The 20,386-nt window shown below is 35.2% G+C and overlaps 1 protein-coding gene across 46 annotated transcripts in view; it reads left to right on the top strand.

Moving 5' to 3' along the window:
* The window catches only part of LOC145680673 (uncharacterized), a 613,323-nt gene that overhangs the window by 87,170 nt on the left and 505,767 nt on the right, over nt 1-20,386 (top strand). The window contains exon 4 of one of the 46 annotated variants that reach the window (XM_081751480.1): nt 18,910-19,773. The exons of 43 other annotated variants lie outside the window; for them this stretch is intronic. In XM_081751480.1, coding sequence (XP_081607606.1) covers nt 18,910-19,249 — 340 coding nt within the window. In that variant the 3' untranslated portion in view covers nt 19,250-19,773. Of the gene's footprint in view, nt 1-5,562; nt 6,052-10,484; nt 12,597-18,909; nt 19,774-20,386 lie in introns of those variants that run through there. 2 more of the 46 variants (XM_081751472.1, XM_081751466.1) reach the window with 2 other exon arrangements.

The following is a 20,386-nucleotide window of genomic DNA, read 5'->3' as shown; positions in this document are numbered from 1 at the left end:
AGAGATCTGAAAATCATCTGAAAAATACTATGGGGTGTACTAAATGTGTGTACAAAATTTCAAGCTTCTATCTTGTATAGTAAGGACGGGAAAAATATTTACAAATGAATCCCCACAATACCCCAGATTACCGCAAAAAATCCTAATAGGTAAAAAAAAAAGAAAAAAAAAGAAAGAAATGGACATCCCTTTTTATCCTACGGTCAGGTTTTGTATCTCATTCTCTTCACAATAGAACATCCTTTCAAACGGTACCATTCGCATGTCTGGGTCATGTATCTGAGGCGTGAAAATCGCGAAAAGGATTTTTGGTAAAAATATCTCTTTCTTGACCTTTTTGCCCCTCTGAACCCTCCTTCCCTGTGTTAACGCAGAGATCTGAAAACACTTTGATAAATACTACTCGGTGGACTGAATGTGTGCAAATTTTCAATCTTGCAGGTGGAAAAGTAAGCCTGCCAAAAAGTAATAAAAATAGCCCTAACGAGAAAATATTTTTAAAAAGTTATGACGTCATCACCCCTATGACTCGAAAAAAGGCGTGAAACCATACGTAACGTGTTCTACGTTGTCTTTATGCTTGAAAAATGAAACGAATTAAAAAGCTTTATTGGTACATTGGTAATCGAATAATGAAGACACTATTTTAGTACCTAAAAATAAGTATTAGAACCTAAAAGGGTTAAAGAGCATAACAGTGGAACGTTAAATTAAATATCATTGCATAATCTTCAAGGAACTGTGAATTTATCCTTGGAAACCTATATAGAACGAACATTTTATCATTCAAGTTGTTTGGCATTATCATATGAACATTATACAGAAAAGCAGTTAAAATACATATAACGTTGAACTACATATCTAATGTGTGGAAATTTTACAATATTATCAGCGTTTTATACAGTATTTTACAATATTATCAGGAGAGAAAGTCCAAAGATAAGAAGTACCAGTTGATAGATTTCATTGGGTTTTTAAAAATATGACGAGTCAATGTAAATCCTCATGTGTAATTTTCGAGGAAATCAAGAAAAACTTAAGTTTTTGTAAATTAAAAGTTTATGCCGAACGGTAACCACGCCAGCTATTAAGGTGAAGTGAAATCGATATTGAAATATACACCTATCAAGTTTTTCATTAACTGACCAAGGCGATATTTTACAGTATGTTTAGTGAGAGATAGCCCAAAATTATGGTAAGGACATACGTCAATCAATATATATGGAGCTCAATAAAATTATATGGTGAAAGGTAAATTATGATTCATAATTTTCGCGGAAAACTAAAACTCATTAAAAGGTATGTCTTTCGATGCCAGTCTGATACCGGAATAATAATATATTTTTGTGCTGTACATGAAAAATATATATCGTTTGAGTATCAGATTAGGATTTGAGAGTTAAGAGTGGGACCATCGAATGGTCCTTCGTGGCCGAGTGGCTGACAGTTGTGCTTGCTGTATGTTTGCTCTTGAGTTCTGCCTCTGTCGGGAGTGCTGGCTCTTATAAAAGTCCGTATTGTGGTTGAGATGGCAGTAAGTTTCGTATCATTAATTCTCGGTACTGAAAGAAAAAATCGAACTCCAACCAAACAACCTTATCAAAGTGTTTTATTTACTACATCGCTTCACATGCCTAACATTTTCTGTGGATATGTTAAATTACAAGAATTGAAAGTTGTATCTAACCGCTTTGTTAAAATCTAAATAGTCAGTCAGTCAAAATGGACTCTTAACTCTCAGTCCTTCAAATAATGACGATAAAGAGAGTTAATAGTAAACAATAGAAAGTACATAGACGTAACCAAAAGCGACTGCATATGATCATTAAGAAATGGATGGGCACAATGTAAAATACAATCAAGAAAATAATGTATGCTTAAGTGTGATAATGGAAGTGCTTCTCTGGTAGCCTACTTGATTTTGAAGTTGATGGTATTGTTGGATGTCTGAGGAGTTTTAAGATATTGAAACTAATTGAAAACCAATTTTTTAATATTCAAAATGAGTTACAACTTACAATACATATTATCTGTATTTTTGACTTAGTTAATTTTTAGTAGTTTTTGTAGTCAAAAATTTGTCCCATGCGATTGAATTGCTGTACAAATAAAGAACAAATTGAAAACTAATGTGGTTGTTAATAATGATTTGTTCCTTACCATAAATTTTGATTCAGCAACATCATACTAGCTACAACTCAGTATTTTTCAGAACGACTTAAGAAATCATAATGGGAAAAGATCTGATTTTCTACTTTTCTTCAAGAAGTTATTCCACTAGAGTAATGCGTATATGTGGACAAATTAATAAAGTAATAGTTCATATTAAGGACGAATGAATTAGATTGATTTCAGTCCAGTCTAGTACAATAACTAGTTACTAAATACTAATGCAGAAATCACACTAATTAAATTGTAAATACTATACCGTTGCTTCAGTTTTTTTTTTTTTCCTTTCCCCTAGAAGGGAATGAAAAAGGGCGGGGTTATAATTGTTATAACAGGATGGCCATATCTGGAAATCTTTTACGGTTAAAGGCATGAAATGTGGTATTTAGACTTTTCATTTAATATAACAAAAGACGTGTTTCAGTGTTTTTGGTATTTTCCTTACAAGGGAAGAAAAACAGGTAGAAAAAAGGTAGTATGGGTTGTATTTGTTAAAATAAGATTGCCATACTTCTAAATCCGCAAAGGTTAGATTCATGAAAATTAGCATTTAGGCTTTTAAATAATTAGACATGTTGATTTTTTTTTTTAAATGTTTCCCTTAGGAAGGACGGAAAAAGGGCTGTGGTTTCACTTGTCAAGAATAAGATGGCCATATCTCGATATCCCTTAAGGTTAGAGACACATTAAAGATTGTGGTTCAACCTTTTTAAAAAAAATGTTTTTCTTAGAAGAGAAGGAAAAAGAGGGGAATTACAATTCTTATAAAAATTTAGTAAGATCTCGAAATCCTTTAAGATACATATTAGGGACGTGAGAGGTGCAAGGCCGTAGGCCGAGCAAATGCAAGGGTAGGTAACGAAGTTCTTAGCAAGTCAAAAAGTATTTTCAAAAAAAATATAAGATCTTCTGAGACTTAATAAATGTAATACAGTGAAACCTCTGAATAACGGACACCATTGGGACATGAATTTTTGTCCGTTACTGAGAGGTGTCCGTTACAGAGAGGTTACAGAGATTTAATTTCTCACAACGGTAATAGTGCATTAATAAACAGAAAATACATTATGTATGAGCGTAAATACGAAAAATTCAATATGAAAATACTGTATTTAGTAGGTATGTGAATTACTGAGAGGGATGAAGGAGAAATTCATTTCTGTTAAATAATAATATTGCTAGGGGATGTGTTGACATATTCGTATACTGCAAAAAATAATTCGTGTATGGTACTTTTCTTAAGTACATGTCATCACCCTGTAAAAAAATCCATTAATTCACTTGTTATCAATGAAATTTTCGGGAAAGATGGAAGGCCTAGAGGAAAAATGACTAAATTTGTTAGGGAAGGGAAGATCTTTCGCATAAAATATTTTTGCCATATGACTGCCCCTGCATGAGTATTATTGCTTATTGAAGGTTTTCTATGATTTCCACCAGAAAGCAGTTTATTGCGGGCAGAAAAAAAAAATTCAAGTTCAGCTTCAAGCCATTCTGTTTGATGGTTCACCAGGTCTAGTCTCATGATAAATACACCTGTGGGGAAAAGACTTTTCTGTCTACTACTGTAATATATCACAGAACCGAGAATAATTTCTGTCCGTTATGAAGAGGTTATTGAAACGTTTGGGGGGAGGGAAGGACTTGTCCGCGTCCGTATCTGAGAGTGTCCGAAAAAGGGAGGGTTTTGTTCCATAAGAGAACATATATTTTTGCCGGGACAAAAAAAATCTGTCCCTATTATAGAGGTGTCCGTTATTGAGAGGTGTCCGTTAAGGGGGGTTTCACTGTAATAATAATAAGAAAACCTAGTTTTGTTTTGAACCCCCAGGTCATAAAAATTCTAACTTTTTTTTTTTTTAAAGTCAGTAAAGGTGTGGATTATAAACAGTAAATGTGTTTATCAATATAGTACTTTTAAAGATTGAATGATGAGTTTTAAAATGCTTTCCACGTAGCGAGTTTTTACAGAAATCAGTTGCATAAGAATTTATTGTGCAGTTTTTGATTCCTCTAGTGAGAAAAGTTGTACTTTCAAAACGCAGTAAACTAGGCTTTCACGCGAGTTCATAGCAGGCAATTTATCTAATACACACAGGGATATATAATGTGCTCAGAAATTTAAAACCCGAACTCCATAAGTTGATTCTTTATATGAAATGAAAGGAAAAAAAAAGTTCTAATAAATATTAGTCAGAAAACGCCTCCTTTCAGAGTTACAAATCAGCAAAAATGCGAAATATCACGTTTTAAAATACGATATCTTGAAAACTGGGACCTAATGCAGACGGTTCAAGAAATTAGACAGGAACTAGTGCACTCCTAAGTATTTGTGTTTTACAGTCATCCAGTACTGGCGAAAAGGATTGTATAAAGGATGTTGAGTTAGGAAATTCAGTTTCTTCGTCCCGCCAGCCCCAAGGATTGTAAAACATAAATATTTAATAACAGTGCAGTTTTAGAACTACCAAGTAATCGTAATCAATTTAAAAATCCTTTTGTGGAGGGGAAATTTAAAGAATAAGAAAAGCCTCCAGTTAATTTAATTATACAGTTAACTTTATTGTCAAATTTGTAAATATTATTAATTCTTTATCATAAAGTTGTGCGCCTGCTTTGAGATTTAGTCACAGTGCAATAGTAGAAATACACTAGAAATATATAATTGCTAGTTCCATTTCTAGTCCTTGATCTAACTTTTAATATCCTGATGGAATTACGCGTATTTCATGACTGAATGCAAGTTAACCACACTTCACATAACGAAATTTTCCATTACACATGATATTTTCCATTATAATGACATAATGTAAGACACTGTAATACATTTCCTAAAACAATAACCGTACTATTTTTGTATGTGTATAATCTTGTGAGGAAATAAGGTTTCTGGAAAGTAATCGACAATATCATGTTGAAAGTTATACTACATAATATGCCCTAAGGCTCTGAAATTTGCTAACATCGACTGACTGTTTCATTAGTATTTTGAACGATTGCATCACAAGAAAGTTTAATATTCTCTGCTAATACTGAAGAAAAACAAAGTACTCTGTGAGTTAATTTCCCTTCTTCATAGCTGAAGATTAACACCATTCTCTGATGGTATTAGAGAGACAGTTTTAATAACACCTAAGGAAGGTACGGGACAATTATATACAGTGTTGAAGGGAAAATGTCAACGTGGTGGGGAAAGATATGGATTAAGAACGGGAAATATCTTCTTCGAAGAGTATGTTTTGCTTCTGACTGTTTTCTGTTCATTTTACACTGACACAACGACTAAAGATGCTGCCTACATTATATTTGAGTAAATTTCGAAAATGTTAATTGTTGTGAGTATAGAGTGTTAGAAGATCCTCGAGTAACGTGGTCGTAATTTTTCTCTTGCAGTTGTGTTGGAGCTGCAGTGGATCAAGGTACCGGTATAAGAAATTGCAATAAGGCGAAGAGTTATCCATGTCCCTACTGCTCAAAAAATTTTCCATCCTCTTCCAGTCTTAAACCTCATATATTTACACATACAGGGGAGAAGCCATTCCCTTGTAAGATTTGCGGTAAAAGGTTTAGCCAGAAAGGTAACCTAATGACTCATATGACGATCCATTCGGGAGAGAAACGTTTTTCATGTGAACAGTGTGGAAAACGCTTCAGACTAAAGCAGCAGCTACAGTTTCATTCAGTAGTACATATTTCGGTAAATTTTTGTAACGTCTGCTTTCAAACGTTTTCTTCAGGGAGTGAGTTGAAAGAACATCAAGAACTCCACAAGAAGAAATGTTAATAAGAGTTATATGCAGTAAATTTTAACTTGTTAACATGGAGAACAAGTTACTAAGTCTTCATTAAAACTGTTCAGCTCTTGTGTTGATGTATCTGTAATGATGAGCTTAGGGTTTATTAATTAAATTAGGTACCTAGACTTACTATGTTAATATATTTTATTTTTTCGTTGAAAATGTTCTTTATAATATCACGCTTATTTTCTTGTGAAGCTGATGTACACCATGGGTGGAAAATAAGTACCTGCTGAAAATTGTACGTAACTTCTATTAATGATGTTGGATTTTTGTGGAACTTGCGTTTCAGTTGCTGAAATGATAGAATATAATACAAAGGTAACACTGCGAAATCTCAGCTGGCTTTACGTAAAGAAGTTTGAGATTCAGTAATATACATCTAGAAAGGTAACCTAATGACTCATATGACGATCCATTCGGGAGAGAAACGTTTTTCATGTGAACAGTGTGGAAAACGCTTCAGACTAAAGCAGCAGCTACAGTTTCATTCAGTAGTACATTAGTCCATGGAATAATGATTGGGTGTATTTTATCGCGAGGTGGTGGTACAGCTCACATATGACGAGAAGAACCCTAAAGCAGGGGTTGCGGGGAAAGGTCAACGACACGGCCAAGTCCATTTTTTGTTTTTGAGGTGTGGTCTATACTTAGATGTCGTTTGCTACTCCGGGTAAAGTTATATGTGTGCTATTCCGTGGTGTCATTTGAAACCCCCGTGCGAAAAGTGGGCGAGCCCATACTTACGTCACACTACCTCAGCTAGGGTTCTTCTCGTCATCTGTGAGCTGTACGTCCATCATAACGTTAAAAATGATATAATATAGCGTGTTCGAAGCTGGATGGCTAATGTGAGTGGCTTTGTTGTTTTGGGGTTTCATTGTTGGCAATATAAAGAATTTTTGTTGTCGAGCTAGTTCCGTAAGGAGATAACAAAACCATGGTCGTTAGAGGTCTTGGAACTTAATAGTGTTGAGATCATATCAATTTAACATGCTCAATACTGCTATACACTTCGTGTATTATACTTCAGAGAATGCAATATTTATGAATCAAAATAGTCAGCAAATAATATACTACTTTCTGTAGCAATGTTTTTATTCGTATCAACCTAAATACCGTAGGTTTAGTGCGGTTCATAATTATTCTAATTTACTAACAAGACGCATTATCATTCGTTTAGCAGTTTTGAGTGACATAAAGTAAATAAGATTTATTTTTATAAAGTTTGCGATCAGTGGGCGATTTCTTTAAATGAAACTCTTACAAGGAGTAAATTACTGAACTGTTTGTGTGATTTCTGTTTTTATTTAAATTTATGAATTGCTGTAAACTAACACACACGAACACACAACATACATAATTTGTACGAGGAAAACCATTTGCTTCAAAATGTAATTAATTTGCTATCTCCTAAAAGAAAATAATGACTACTGTTTGGGAAGGTGGGTTAAATCCTGTAACCTACAATGTATAGAATATGAATTGTTTCTTGAGAGAAAATATCGTATTATTAGCATTATCCCTCTCTGATAACGTGTTAAATTATCATACATATTGATTTCTTATAATTTCGTTTCACATTATCACCTTCTGGCCCTTAAAATGGCATCTCGTTGTATACTTTGATAGCAAGGAATTGAATCATACTTCTTAACCCGCCGTTGTAAAGAAAATATTAAACAATTTAATTTCGCTTCAAAACAAAATACACATTAAAATTAAGATAAATAAATATTGCGGAGTGAGACTCCGCGCGCGTGCCTTGATGTAACAATTGACCATGCGGGCTACGGAGGGTTAATCATCTTTATACCTCAAAGGTTTTCGATTTGCATTCACCTTACCTTCCTTCATTATCCAGAGGTCAAACAAATTGGTAGCCTGAATTAATTGAGACATGAAATAAAAATAGATATGACATTGCTGTTCATAAATGTAGTATAATGAGGAAAACCAGGCAATGAAGCAATGAACACACCGAGTCCGAGAACAGCGGCAGTGATGGGGGCCGTTTATGGTGGAGCGAGGAATATCGTCATTGGTCCTGAGACGTATTCTAAGGAATTGATAGATAGTAGCTTGCTTCTAAGCTCCTATCCACGCATGCTTTTGTATAGTGCTTTATATGTATAGTCTGGAATTTGAAAGCCGGAAACGAAGATATTCAAAAATACTTTTGTATTCAAACATGAAAATAGCCAGCAAAATGAAATTTCCTTTCGCTGCAGTACACATATATTACAGCGCATTTCTCAACTGCGGTAGTATTTTGGCAGTGAATTTTCACTAGTTTTGTAGAATCTTTTAGTCACGTTGAACTTTACAGGAGATAAAGAAGAAACCGTCGACTCACCAGCATCATAGTGAGTGAGAAGAGAAAAAACGACGAGAACATTTTACACAAATATTCAAAAATATTTTTGTCTTCAAATATGGTCAACAGAAATAAGTTTTCTTTTCCAGGAAAGCAATTTGTTAAACAGTAAGACATCTTACCATACCATAATGCCTATATTACGATAAATAGATCGCCAGTGATTTCTGAAATAGAAAATAAACTTCAAGCTTATAACAAACCTTCATCTCTGTCTTCTGAAAACCGGTGAAACAGCACAGCTGGAACGTTAGCTTTCAATTCATGTAAACACGGCCTAAGAATGTAACGCGTTATCGAGTGTTAGTAATGTATATACAGAGGCTAATTGCAATCTTTTCATAAGCTTCCTTGTGGCTATGGAAGATCCGAGTTCGATTCCTGGCGGGAACTCGTGGTTCGGATCCCACGCTAAGCTGTAGATCTACGTCTCATATAGCCTCGCAGCTGAAAGAGAGACGAAACGGAGTTCAACAAGAACAATAATCTTTCTAAATAAAACAAAATGACTTTTTTTTTTTGTCTAACTGCTGTAAAGTTCTTAATAGAATCGACCCATACTTAAAATGGTCCCATACTTAAGTCATACAAATGTGTTAACGTTCTTTTTTACTGCAACCAAACGTACAGACTATTTAAGAATGAATAAATTTCAGATATAGTATTGCTGAATATACAAAATATATAACACAGGTCTGCAACCAAAAGATGTTTACACAAGTTTAGCTGATTTTTACGCTTCTGAGTGCACTAAAGTCGAAAATGACCCCCGTTTCTTCCTGGGACGTCAAGTTTTTGCACAATCGAAATGTAACGTTGTCAAATAGGTAGCTGGAAATCGCTAAATTGCAAATGCATTACACGAAAATAAAATTGAACATGGAAGATTGAATGTATTTGTGCTCCCCGAAACATGAAAATACATGTATATTGTTCCGGATGGGTATCACTGACACACATCGTAATGTGTCATGAATGAGAGTACGAGATTACAAAGAAAAACCAAAAGCAATAAATCAGTTCATACAACAAATTTAGTAAGATTACATCTTAGATTTGCAAAACGTTTGTAAGTAGTTCTGGCTACTCTGTGTTTTGTTCAAATACTACGAGTACGCGGGTTTTTGTTGGCCCTTATATTACAAAACTCATATCCGACAAAGACTTCATCAGTTCAATGACTTCAACTCAAAAAGAGGCTTGGATTACCTTTACTGTGGTCATCAAAACGTCTTTGGGAAACCGAAAGGACCCACAGTACAAGGAAATGGTGGAAAAAATGTTGCACGCGTTCCGAAAGCTTGGTTGCTCCATGAGCTGAAAAGTCCATTTTCTCAACTCCCACCTTGACTACTTTCCTGACAATGTGAGAGCAGTAAGTGTAAGTGAAGAGAAGAGGTAACGTTTCCATGAAGATATCAAAGAAATGGAACGACGGTATCAGGGAACTGGAGTGCCACGATGATGGCAGACTACTGCTGGATGTTGTTTAGGGATCTTGCGGCAGCCACCTACAAAAGGACAAGCTCCAATCAAAGTTCGACCTTAAAAAAAAAAGACGATTTCACAAGCAATCTGATTGAGGGTGGTATTACTTTTTTTGTCTTCATGTGTGTGCATGTTTCTGTACATTAATTTGTATTACGCTGTTCATGCTGTTTCTGTAAATCGCATATTGGTGTTCATATTTTTGTTCAACAATGACCACCCGTTTGTTCGAAACCCAGACGTCCCAGGACAAAACGGTTGTCATTCCTGGATTCAGCGTACCTCAACACATACGAATCAGTTAACTAAACCGAAACAGCTTAGCATTGTTTTATTTTTGCAGACTTGTGTAATCGAAGGATTTGTAGAGTGACAGAATTACTTTTCTTGCAATTCAGTATTAGCACATTGGTGGAAGAGAAGTAGTATTCCGTTCGAGGAAGTATAATTTTTTTTTTCCAAACATATAGTTCGTTTATTGTTTTTAACATTTAATGCTCTTTCTACACCGTGTGTGTAAATTTGATCCTCACATGTAACACTAAAGCTGTTCATGTTGTGTATTTTGAAAACATTTCGGGTGATTTTAATTTCAGAGTTTGTAGTAAGTTAGAAGGTACTCGAGTAACGTACTCGTAATTTCTCTCTTGCAGTTGTGTTGGAGCTTCAGTGGTTGAAGGTGTAAGGAATTATAATGCGGGGAAGAGATATCCTTGTCCTTACTGCTCCAAAATTTTTCTATTTCGTTCTCGACTTAAACTTCATCAAGTTTTGCATACAGGAGAGAAGCCGTATTCTTGTAAAATGTGTGGTAAAAGTTTTAATCAGAAAGGTAACCTAATGACACATATAAAGTGCCATTCACAGGAGAAACCATACTCATGTGAACAATGTGGAAAACGCTTCAAGTTAAAGCAGTACCTGAAAAACCATTCGGTAGTTCATATATCATCAGTTTTTTGCAAAGTTTGTTTCCAAAATTTCTCTTCAGAGAACGAGTTGCAAGAACATCAGGCAGTTCATAAGTAGTGTACTAGTTAATGAAAGACGTTAGAATTTGATACAATAAAATGAAACAAGGTCTGTTCTCTTCATTAGATACAAAGACGCCTTTGTATGTACGTAATCTTATCGTATAGTACGAGGGGAAGGGGAAGTCAGAAGCTAAGGTTCCCACCTCAGATATATTATTGATATGAAATATATAGAGAAATACATGTAGAATGAAGATACATTCTACTATTTTTCATTGTTGTCATGTTCTCAGTTGAAGTACTAGTCTTGGTAGAAAATCCATTTGTCAAAACAGTGGTGGTAAAAGATGAGGTTCTTACCACGAAGACATGTTTGGACTGTATGCTTAAAACGAAATCGTGTTGACGTCAATCGTTTGCCACACAGATGTTCTTTCATTTTGGGAAAAAATTGGAAACCGGATTGGGCAGATTCATGCTGGACGATGGGTGGGAAAGAATTTCCTTGTCCCACCGTTGGAAAAAATCCATTGTGAATGAGCTGTGTGAGGGGACGCAAGTACACCGTCTTGCCTAACAATTCAGATTTTATTTATTTATTTATTTTTTTGGGTTGAACAGATTTCTTTGATTTACGGAGTGTTACCTGTTACGCCGCAGCATTCACTGTGTGCCACAAGGAGAACACAAATGATATCTGAAAAGAGCATTGAGTCAGTTTGAAGGTGCTGAGTGGTCTTGAACTTCTTTCTTGACTGTTAGAGAGTCTGGATTCTTCCATGCAGTTGAACGCGCTTTTGATTCCAGTCAGTACTGGTACACCCACATTTCGTCCGCAGTAAATATTAACTGGGATACAGAGGAGGAGTTTTGAGAGGCATGCACTCATACAGGTTTTCTTGTAGTCGTCTGTCAGTTATCGCGGAACGCACTGCTACATACTTTCCTGTATCCTAAGCATTTGCGGACAGTGTACACCATGTGACAAATTAGTGTACTTTCTCAGTGAGTAACATTCGACGATTCACCCGTACAGCCTCCTCAGGCACAAGGAGGAACTCAGCTGTTGTAGGAAGACGCCCGCTCCTGTATTCGTCTTGTGCACTCACGCGACCATCACTGAGTGCACATGCTGCACTGCCATCACATTTTCTACGGATATATATATAGTTTTTTTTTAAAATGAATTTGAACTCTTTCTGTCTCTTTCGGTAACAAAAACCAAATAACAGATCGCGCCTCTTGTATCCATACAAGGAGCATAATAGCTATTTTGTGTACCATACTTACTTAGGACGAGTGAAGCAGTACAACCTGATTCTTCTGCCACAAAGCAGTCAAGGCCTGAACATCATCTCGGCCAAGTACATATCAACTGTAAAAAAAGTACAGTAGTACAAACGATATGCATTATCGAACTTCGGTTTCTGACTTTCCTTCGTATAATTCATTTATTTAGAGTAATTGTCTGTAGTTTGGAACTATTAAAGAAGCTGACATGTATTTTGCATCAACTGCAAGATGGCTTTTGAAAGCATTTGTGAGTATAAAAGCAAAAACAAGTCTTGATAACGCCCTCTTTAAGCACTTAGTCAATCAGATTTTAGTTTTAAATTATCAGATTAGAATCCACGTAAAGAGGAGACAAAACATTGAGGAAAAGTCTGTGTAAAAAAGTTGTAGCATCGGTAAAGTACTAGTTATTTATAATGAGAAATAAAAGTGATATATGTTCTGTTGGTACAGAGTGTAATTGTGGAAGATACAGAGAATAAAAAAAAAAAAAAAAAAAAAAAAAGCCTTTTGTTATTTTTATATAAGTCGATTCGAAATCAAGTGGATAGGCTAGCACGCTTGTCTACGCGAGTCTGATTCAATTGATCGCGAAGTAGATTTTACTCATCATGAGATAGGGAGCTACAGTAGTTAAGAGATTGTCAGCTCCAGTTTGGAAATGGAGAAATAATTTTCTTCAGATATGTGCATTGGACACACAATCCTTAAGCTCTCTATGGGCTGTAGGCGAGAGAGTTGTATGCGTAAGTAATCATCATCATCATAGGTATTCTGTCATTATTGGCAGGTCACTTGTCGCAACTGAGAAACTTTCACGCTTCACGTACGATTCTTTGGTTTTTCATATTGTCCATTAATTGTATCCTCCTTCACACTCTTTTTCCTGCCACGATACCTCTGGCATGTCCATTCTAACAGCTCCTTCTAATGTCTTCTTGTTCTGAATAATATCTGAAATTTTTCTTTCCCCCCCCCCCACAATTTCTAACACCCTCTCATTCATTTCAAGCTTGACCAGCTAATCCTCTCCATTCCTCTTCACACTCACATTTCGAAAACTTTCAGTTGCATACAGGACAATACTCATACAAAGCATTTTATGGGTTTTTCTCAATTCTTTATTCAAGGTTCTACAAAGTAGACTTTTCTTTCTTCTAAAGGCTTCTTTCGCCACTCCTGTTCTTGATTTTATTTCAAGTTCGCACTCCATATCATTACAAACTAGTCATCTGTTCTATTTTCTCCCCTCTTGCTTCTATATTTGATACCAGCCGCTTCGTTACAATCATCATGACTTTCTAACATATTCATCCCATATTCTTCACACTTCTTCCTTGAGTTTCTAATACTTATTTCCTTCTCTGATTCCTTAAGCGCTATAACATCTGCAAACCATACACACCTAATCATTCTACTTCATACCGAAATGTCTTCATTATGTAGTCTCTTTTTTTCTATCACTTCTAAATAGATATTAAATAATATTTGTAAGATACAGCATCATGTCGATCTCCCCTTCCAATTGCATTCTCCTCTGTCATTTTCTCCCCTATTCTAACATCTGTTGGTTCATATATGTTTCTTATAAGTCTGATTTTTCCATTCTAACCCAGTCTTTGAACTCCAGTAGCAGTCCCATTTCACGCGGTCAGAAGCCTTTTCTAGATCAGTAAACACAACATAAACCTCTTTCCCTTTTTCCATAAACTTTTCACTGATTACCCTTAATAATCAATAATCCAATTGCATCTCTTGTACCCTTCTCCTGAGCCTGAAGTGTTCCTCCTCCACTTTTTCATTTGTTCTTCCATACAATCTTCTGTTCAGTATTAGAAGCAAAATTTTTGCTGCATGCAATATGAACTAATAATTCTGTAATTCTCACATCTCTGTGGGTTCGAATTCTTAGCCACCGGTATCATGATCGTCTTTATGAAATCTTTTGGCCACTCTTCTGTTTCATGTTTTTCATTGCAGAGTCGGAACAATTCTTTCTTGGCCCTTGTCTCCCATATTTTTAATGAATTCGATTGGTATATTATTCATCCCGGTTTCCTTTCCATTCATAATATCGGATATAGCTTTTTCAAACTCATCCCGAAGAATACTAAACCCTTTATTATCCACGCATACTTCATTTTCTGCTTCAACATCTAGTCCACATAGTCTATCCCTACTCTTATAAGGCCTGAACATATTTTTTCCATCTTTATAAGACTTCGTTTCTCCCGCTGACTAGGTCGTATTCTTATTTTCTACTGGCATCATAATACTCCTCTTTCTCCTCCGAAATTCCGTAGGTTCTCCATCTCCTTGTACAATCCGCGGCAAAAAACCTGCAACATGAGGATGTAAGTTTATTGTGAAACTACGCCTAACAGCACAGGGAATGAACATAACGTCTAAGTGTAACGAATCACGCCAGGATAAACCTCGGCCTCCTCCCGTGCACACTTATTTTGGAGCAAAAGGCTTCGTCATTTCACAATAAACTTATATGCTCATGTTGCAGGTTTTTTGCCGCGGATTGTACATTTCCTCATATTTCCCAACTTTTTCTAATTCTACCAAGACTTCCTGTACATCTTTTTGCCTTCTTCTCTGTCAACCTGTTTCCACGTCTCCTTTCCGTCATTTTCTGCAACCCATTATTTCCTGCCGTTTTGTGTTCGCGCGGTAACCTACAACTTCATTTGCAGTCTGCTGTATGCAAAGTTTAATATGCTCCCACCGTCTGTTACTGCTCACACCTGTCCGTTCCTTGTGTGAGTATTTTTCTTCGAATTTTTCAACGTAAAGATCTCTTACATCCTCGTTTTTCAACTTTTCGGTATTCAGGATCTTGCTTACCTTCTTCTACGTACATTTTTCAGTTAAACATCCACTTCAGCCAGCACAAGGTTATGATCAGAGAAGGAGCTCCGAGAAGGGTCTTCGCGTTCTTCAAGCTATTCCAATATCTGTCCTGAATCGTAATATAGTTTATCTGACACCTTTCGCTGTCTTTTGGGGATTTCCATGTATATCTTCTTTTCTTATTGTGCTGATTGAACCACGTGTTCTCTTCAAGCTATTCCGATATCTGTCCTGAATCATAACAGTTCATGACATCTTCTGCTGTCTTGGGGGATTTCAATGTACTGTATATCTTCGTCTCTTGTTCTGATTGAACCACGTGTTTCCAATTACTAGTAAATTCTGTCTATACCTTTTTTGTTTCTTTTGCCTATACCGTATGTGCTTACAACACTTCTTCGTTGTTTTTCTCCCACAGCTGCAGTGAAATTTCCCATTACAATTACACATACATCCCTCTTCTGCATGCCTATAATTTCTTCTATTTTCTCATAATTTTCCTCTACTTCTTCAGTTGTATGCGAAGTCGTTGGTACGTATGTCTGTATAACCATTAGATTCTTTTTTTCCTCTTTAAATTTTAACATCATAACTATCATCAACAAATTCTAGAGTTAAATACGAGGATCACTTGAAATCTTCCCGAAATAATTAACAGACGACAGCGCTATGCTCAAAAGCGATACGTTATTATTATTATTATTATTATTATTATTATGGGCCATACCTATGACTGCTTTGCATTTTCATCTAAATCAGTAAATAACAGCTGAAGTTACAGTGAATTATTCTGCAGTTGGAGTGCTCACATGTTTAATCGTAAAAATGACAAGTTTTAAATCCCGATCGGTCATTAAATATTAAGTTGGAAGGTTATACAAACAGCCGAATTACATGTTGATACGAAAAACGGTTTGAGGATCTCTGCTCCACTAGTTTTGACTGTTGCCAAGCAGACATGTGAATTCAATCGTACTTGTAGTTACCAAAATGTGGAATTGACACAAAGTAACACTACACCAGACATTATTGAAAAAAAATCCACTATATTGTGTTCCGGAGCCGCCTATTAAAGATTAGTGAAATTGCAGAAGTTGTTTCAAGTAAACGTGTATTTCCTAGTTTGACCGAAGAAATGTGCATGAAGAAACGATCCGATAGATGGATATCGCAACTGTTGACACTCTACCAAAAAGGAATCAGAACGATAGTTTAGTCTACCTTAACTGTTTCTATTCGTCGATTCACAACGACCAATGAAACATCGATGTACTACTACATCACAGAAACGGAGAAAGTAGAAACAATGGAAACATTTTAATTCTATATCTCGAAAGAAGCTCATGTATGCATACTTACGTGTCTATGGATGAAGTAATTTCAATAAAAACCTGATTTTGAAGTGTGTTTGGATTCCGTGAAACACGTATTAGCTTGGTTCATGAAATTCACCATTTTCTAATTCAAGTACGAAACACGCACTTATCTGGTTTAGGTTGCTATTAGCATTATAACAGTCGAAATTTTCAGTGTATTTGAATCTACAACTACAAAATGAAACGCGTTTGGAGTGCCATCTCGTGAAAAGCAACATTTTTATTAGATCGTTCTTGTACAACGAATCTTTAATCTTATAAACAAATTATGTGTAAATTAACACTTGAACATTCTCCTTTAATTACCATAATTACCATTAAGTAGTTTAAACGCAAATGAAAAGACTAATCACAATCAAACTTTATGTTCAATAATTCAAGTCACTTTCTGCGATCACTATGCAGAGTAAGTCAAAATGATTGACGCATTGTAGAAATTAATAATAAACATATTACTGTGAGACATACGCTTCAGAAAGTTAACTTTCAAAGTTTAGTTTCCACACAATGTTTCAACTTTCTTTTGCTAAGAGTCAGCAGCGACCATAAAATGAATTGCAGATGATCGCAGCATGTTGCAAAAGGCTTAGTAGGAGACAAACTATCGGCTTGATATGTGCCGTGTTATGTGAGATGCTCGCGTAGAAGGCTTGAGATATATTTCAAGAAAACTTTGAGTTTTCCTTTCTCAGCACATGTCTCCCAAAAACATACGTTTATTAAATTTTAAGAATAGATTTTTTAGATCATTTTGACTTGCCCTGTATCTAAGAGGTGAACGGCATCTCCTCATACGAGGCCCAGAGGCGGGTTGAAGGTGAGGCTTTCACACTTCGGCTTGTACAGGGGGTGGTGTGTAGTTAATACATTCGGGTTGCCTTCAGGCCCGTTTCTCCCGGTACCCATTTCACATAGGTTGAATAAACCTGAGCCCCATTGAAGAAAATAATCTCTCACTGGGAATCGAACTCGGGACGCCTTTTGTTAGATCTTACCGATTACGCTACCGCGGTTCTGGTAGTATAAAGCGGATTAACAAAATTTTAATGCTGTTTAAGAAAATAATGTAGAGTATTTAGGTCTGATTATACTGATCAAAAATAAATTTGATCTATAAACAAAAAGTCGCTTTTTTTTAAAATATCGTTCTTTGCTATAGAAACAGCTCACTGTTCTTCCTCGTTCTTTGCTTAGACTACACTCTGTACATAGAAGAGAAGCGATACTCAAGTAAAATATGTGACAAGACGAGTGGGGGACTTAAGCATCTTGCAGCCCTGATCAGTTTGATTCCGGAGAATCATCTGCCACTACACCCACTTCGTAATGAACTGTCCGCTAATGAAGCTCCAGCTTAATTACGACAGTTTTTCTTTAGCTACAGTACATTTACTTGTATGTTTTACAGTACATTTACTTGTTTGCGTGTAAGGATGTCGTACGGGTCAGCAGTTTAGTAAATGACGCCACTCAATGGTTTCTGATCAGTGTTCATTTGACATAAAATTTATGTTTGTTATTTTAGAGTAATAACGAAATGTACCAAATCAAAGAAAACGAAAAATGTTAACAATTATAATGTAGAAAAAATAAGTTGTTCCAAATGTTGATTTTTTCGTGTGTAGCCCTAGTAAGTTTGCCTTGTTTACCTAGTCGGAAATCTGACACTGGACAAAGTTAATTACACAAATCTCATTTGAAGATTCATTCAGAAGGAATATAATTTTATTAAGAAATGTAGGAAGTCTCAAATATTAATGAAGCCTAAAGTATGATTCTGTTCATACATTATTTTTTTTCTTTTACTGTAAAGAGATTCAAGCTGAGAAATTATGGAGAAACACTCTTCTCGTTTATAAAATCATTGTCTTAATGCATGGTGAACTCTTTATTCAGAAATATTATCTTTGTGTGCGAAAGGAACTTCATTTTGAAGTATTCATGAGTCGTCTAATGGGTTGCATTTTGTTGTTTTGTTTTGCACCTTTAGACTTTATTTTATAGTTTGACTTGCTGATCCAATTCTTTTTAAGGATTTACTTGAAGAGAAACCTTAACCAGCTCCTTTGTTATTTGAAAGTAACTGCAATGGAAGTCTTAATATGGTTAATCGAGATTGCATCTAAGTAATGAAACGTCTTTAGGAAGAAAATGCACTAGTCCAAAATAATACTGTTAAAATTATTAGAATGATTGATCAAGTAACGAAAATTCGAAGAATACATTATTCGAAATTTAGCAGCACTGCTTCAAAGTCAGTCATTCGACCATTAATTTGACCGGTTAACATCCTACCGTTTTGCAGTTAGGGCTGAGTGTCAAATCCGCTTGTTTGAATTCCTCATTTTCTTAATCTAAAGTATTTGGTAGAATGACATCTTTAATCATACATTGCTATTCGCTTTCATTTTCTGTTGAATATTGCTTTATCGTATTTTCAGATTATGACAGAGTTTGGAATTAATTGTGATTCGTTAAGAATAAGGAACATACCGAATTTCATTGCATTATGTTTCACTAACCAATTGACAAGTGCGTAAAATACTTTATTTAAAATATGAATCACTCTATTACAGTTATGGTGCAGCTGTTGTGAGTGCAAGTTTCAGAAATTATGGTATGATGAAGAGACACGTTTGTTCTTCTTGCTCCAAGACTTTCACTTTTCGTCGTGACCTTGTGCAGCACCAGCGTATACATACAGGAGAGAAGCCTTACTATTGTAGTATATGTGGAAAAAACTTTAGTCAGAAGAGTAATCTAAACACCCATTTAAAAGTTCATTCAGAAGCGAAACCGTTCTTCTGTGAAAAATGTGGAAAGCAGTTTAAACTGAAACATAACATGAAAACTCATTTATTATTAGTTCATGCAGTAGTTCATAACCGAAAAAAATCTGGTCAATTTATGAGTTAAATTAGTTTTGGTGTATACAACAAATCTGAAATATTAGAATGCAGTATCGTACGAAACTCATGTTATGGATCAGTTACCTTTGTTGTATCAGCTTTCTCTAATTATTTAGTGTCATTAATATTTCAGTAAAGTACTCTTTCTTACCCAAACTCGAATTGTTGGAAATTTAAAGTTTGCATTACTAACACTCAGTAACGTGAAGAACATTCAGCTCAAACTAAACTTTTTCGAAGGCAGATTTCAGAAAATGTGTGAATCGAAAAGACATCAAATGGGTAAAATCCAGAATTCCTTAATAAATACTCAACACCAGCATCGAATCAATAGGAGCGTAGATAATTATATTGAGATGTGTAGAAAATTTTCTTGCATGACAAATGGTTGCAGGTGCATACAATACAGCCTTAGTTGTGAAGCACTTGGAAGGTCCTTGAAGTTGACTAAAGAGGAGGAAGAAGAGTTTAAAACATGACATGAGGAACGTATTGGCAATCCTCATTGAATCAAATTTGCATAGCTGCCACTGGAGGGCTTATTCTATGCCAGGGTTTTCAAAAGTCGGTAATGATTCATTTCTATTGAATGTATTTTGTAGTATGTATTTATTCCGTAGACTTTTTTGTGCTCGTATTTTCGTTATTAGCTCGTTACATTTTCCGAAAGTTTTATTTCGTAAGTTAATTTACTTTTCATATCGATCAAGTTATTTTAGGTTTCTGCGATCATCCTATAAACTGCAGAGTTTAAGAAACTAGTATTGAGAATATTAGTATTTTAATTAAATCATATAGTTTGGAATCGGTATTGAAAATAATTACTTGATATTATTTGCACGTTTTTTTACTCTGCAAATTGAAAAAAAAAAAAACTATGTACTGCGGTCCCACGATAACAAAGATTTTACGTGTTTCTTGAAGACTTACAGAAGAATTACGGTATTTTGTAAATCATACGGAGAAAATCAATCTTCTTAAGCAGTCGTTGAATAAGAGAATAATTTGTTAGGTCTATCCAAAAGTGGATTTATATTAAAATATTTTAATAACTTGGAAATGCACCAGGTAGATAAAATGTTTTCGTATTGCAAGTAAATATATTTATTAAATTATTTTATGATGTGGAATATATGTGAGCCAT

This window comes from Thermobia domestica, chromosome 3 (genome assembly GCF_964235325.1).
Source record: "Thermobia domestica chromosome 3, izTheDome1.hap1.1, whole genome shotgun sequence".
Lineage (NCBI taxonomy): Eukaryota > Metazoa > Arthropoda > Insecta > Zygentoma > Lepismatidae > Thermobia > Thermobia domestica.
Note: the sequence above shows the minus strand (reverse complement) of the source record. Positions and strands in the feature narration are given on the sequence as shown.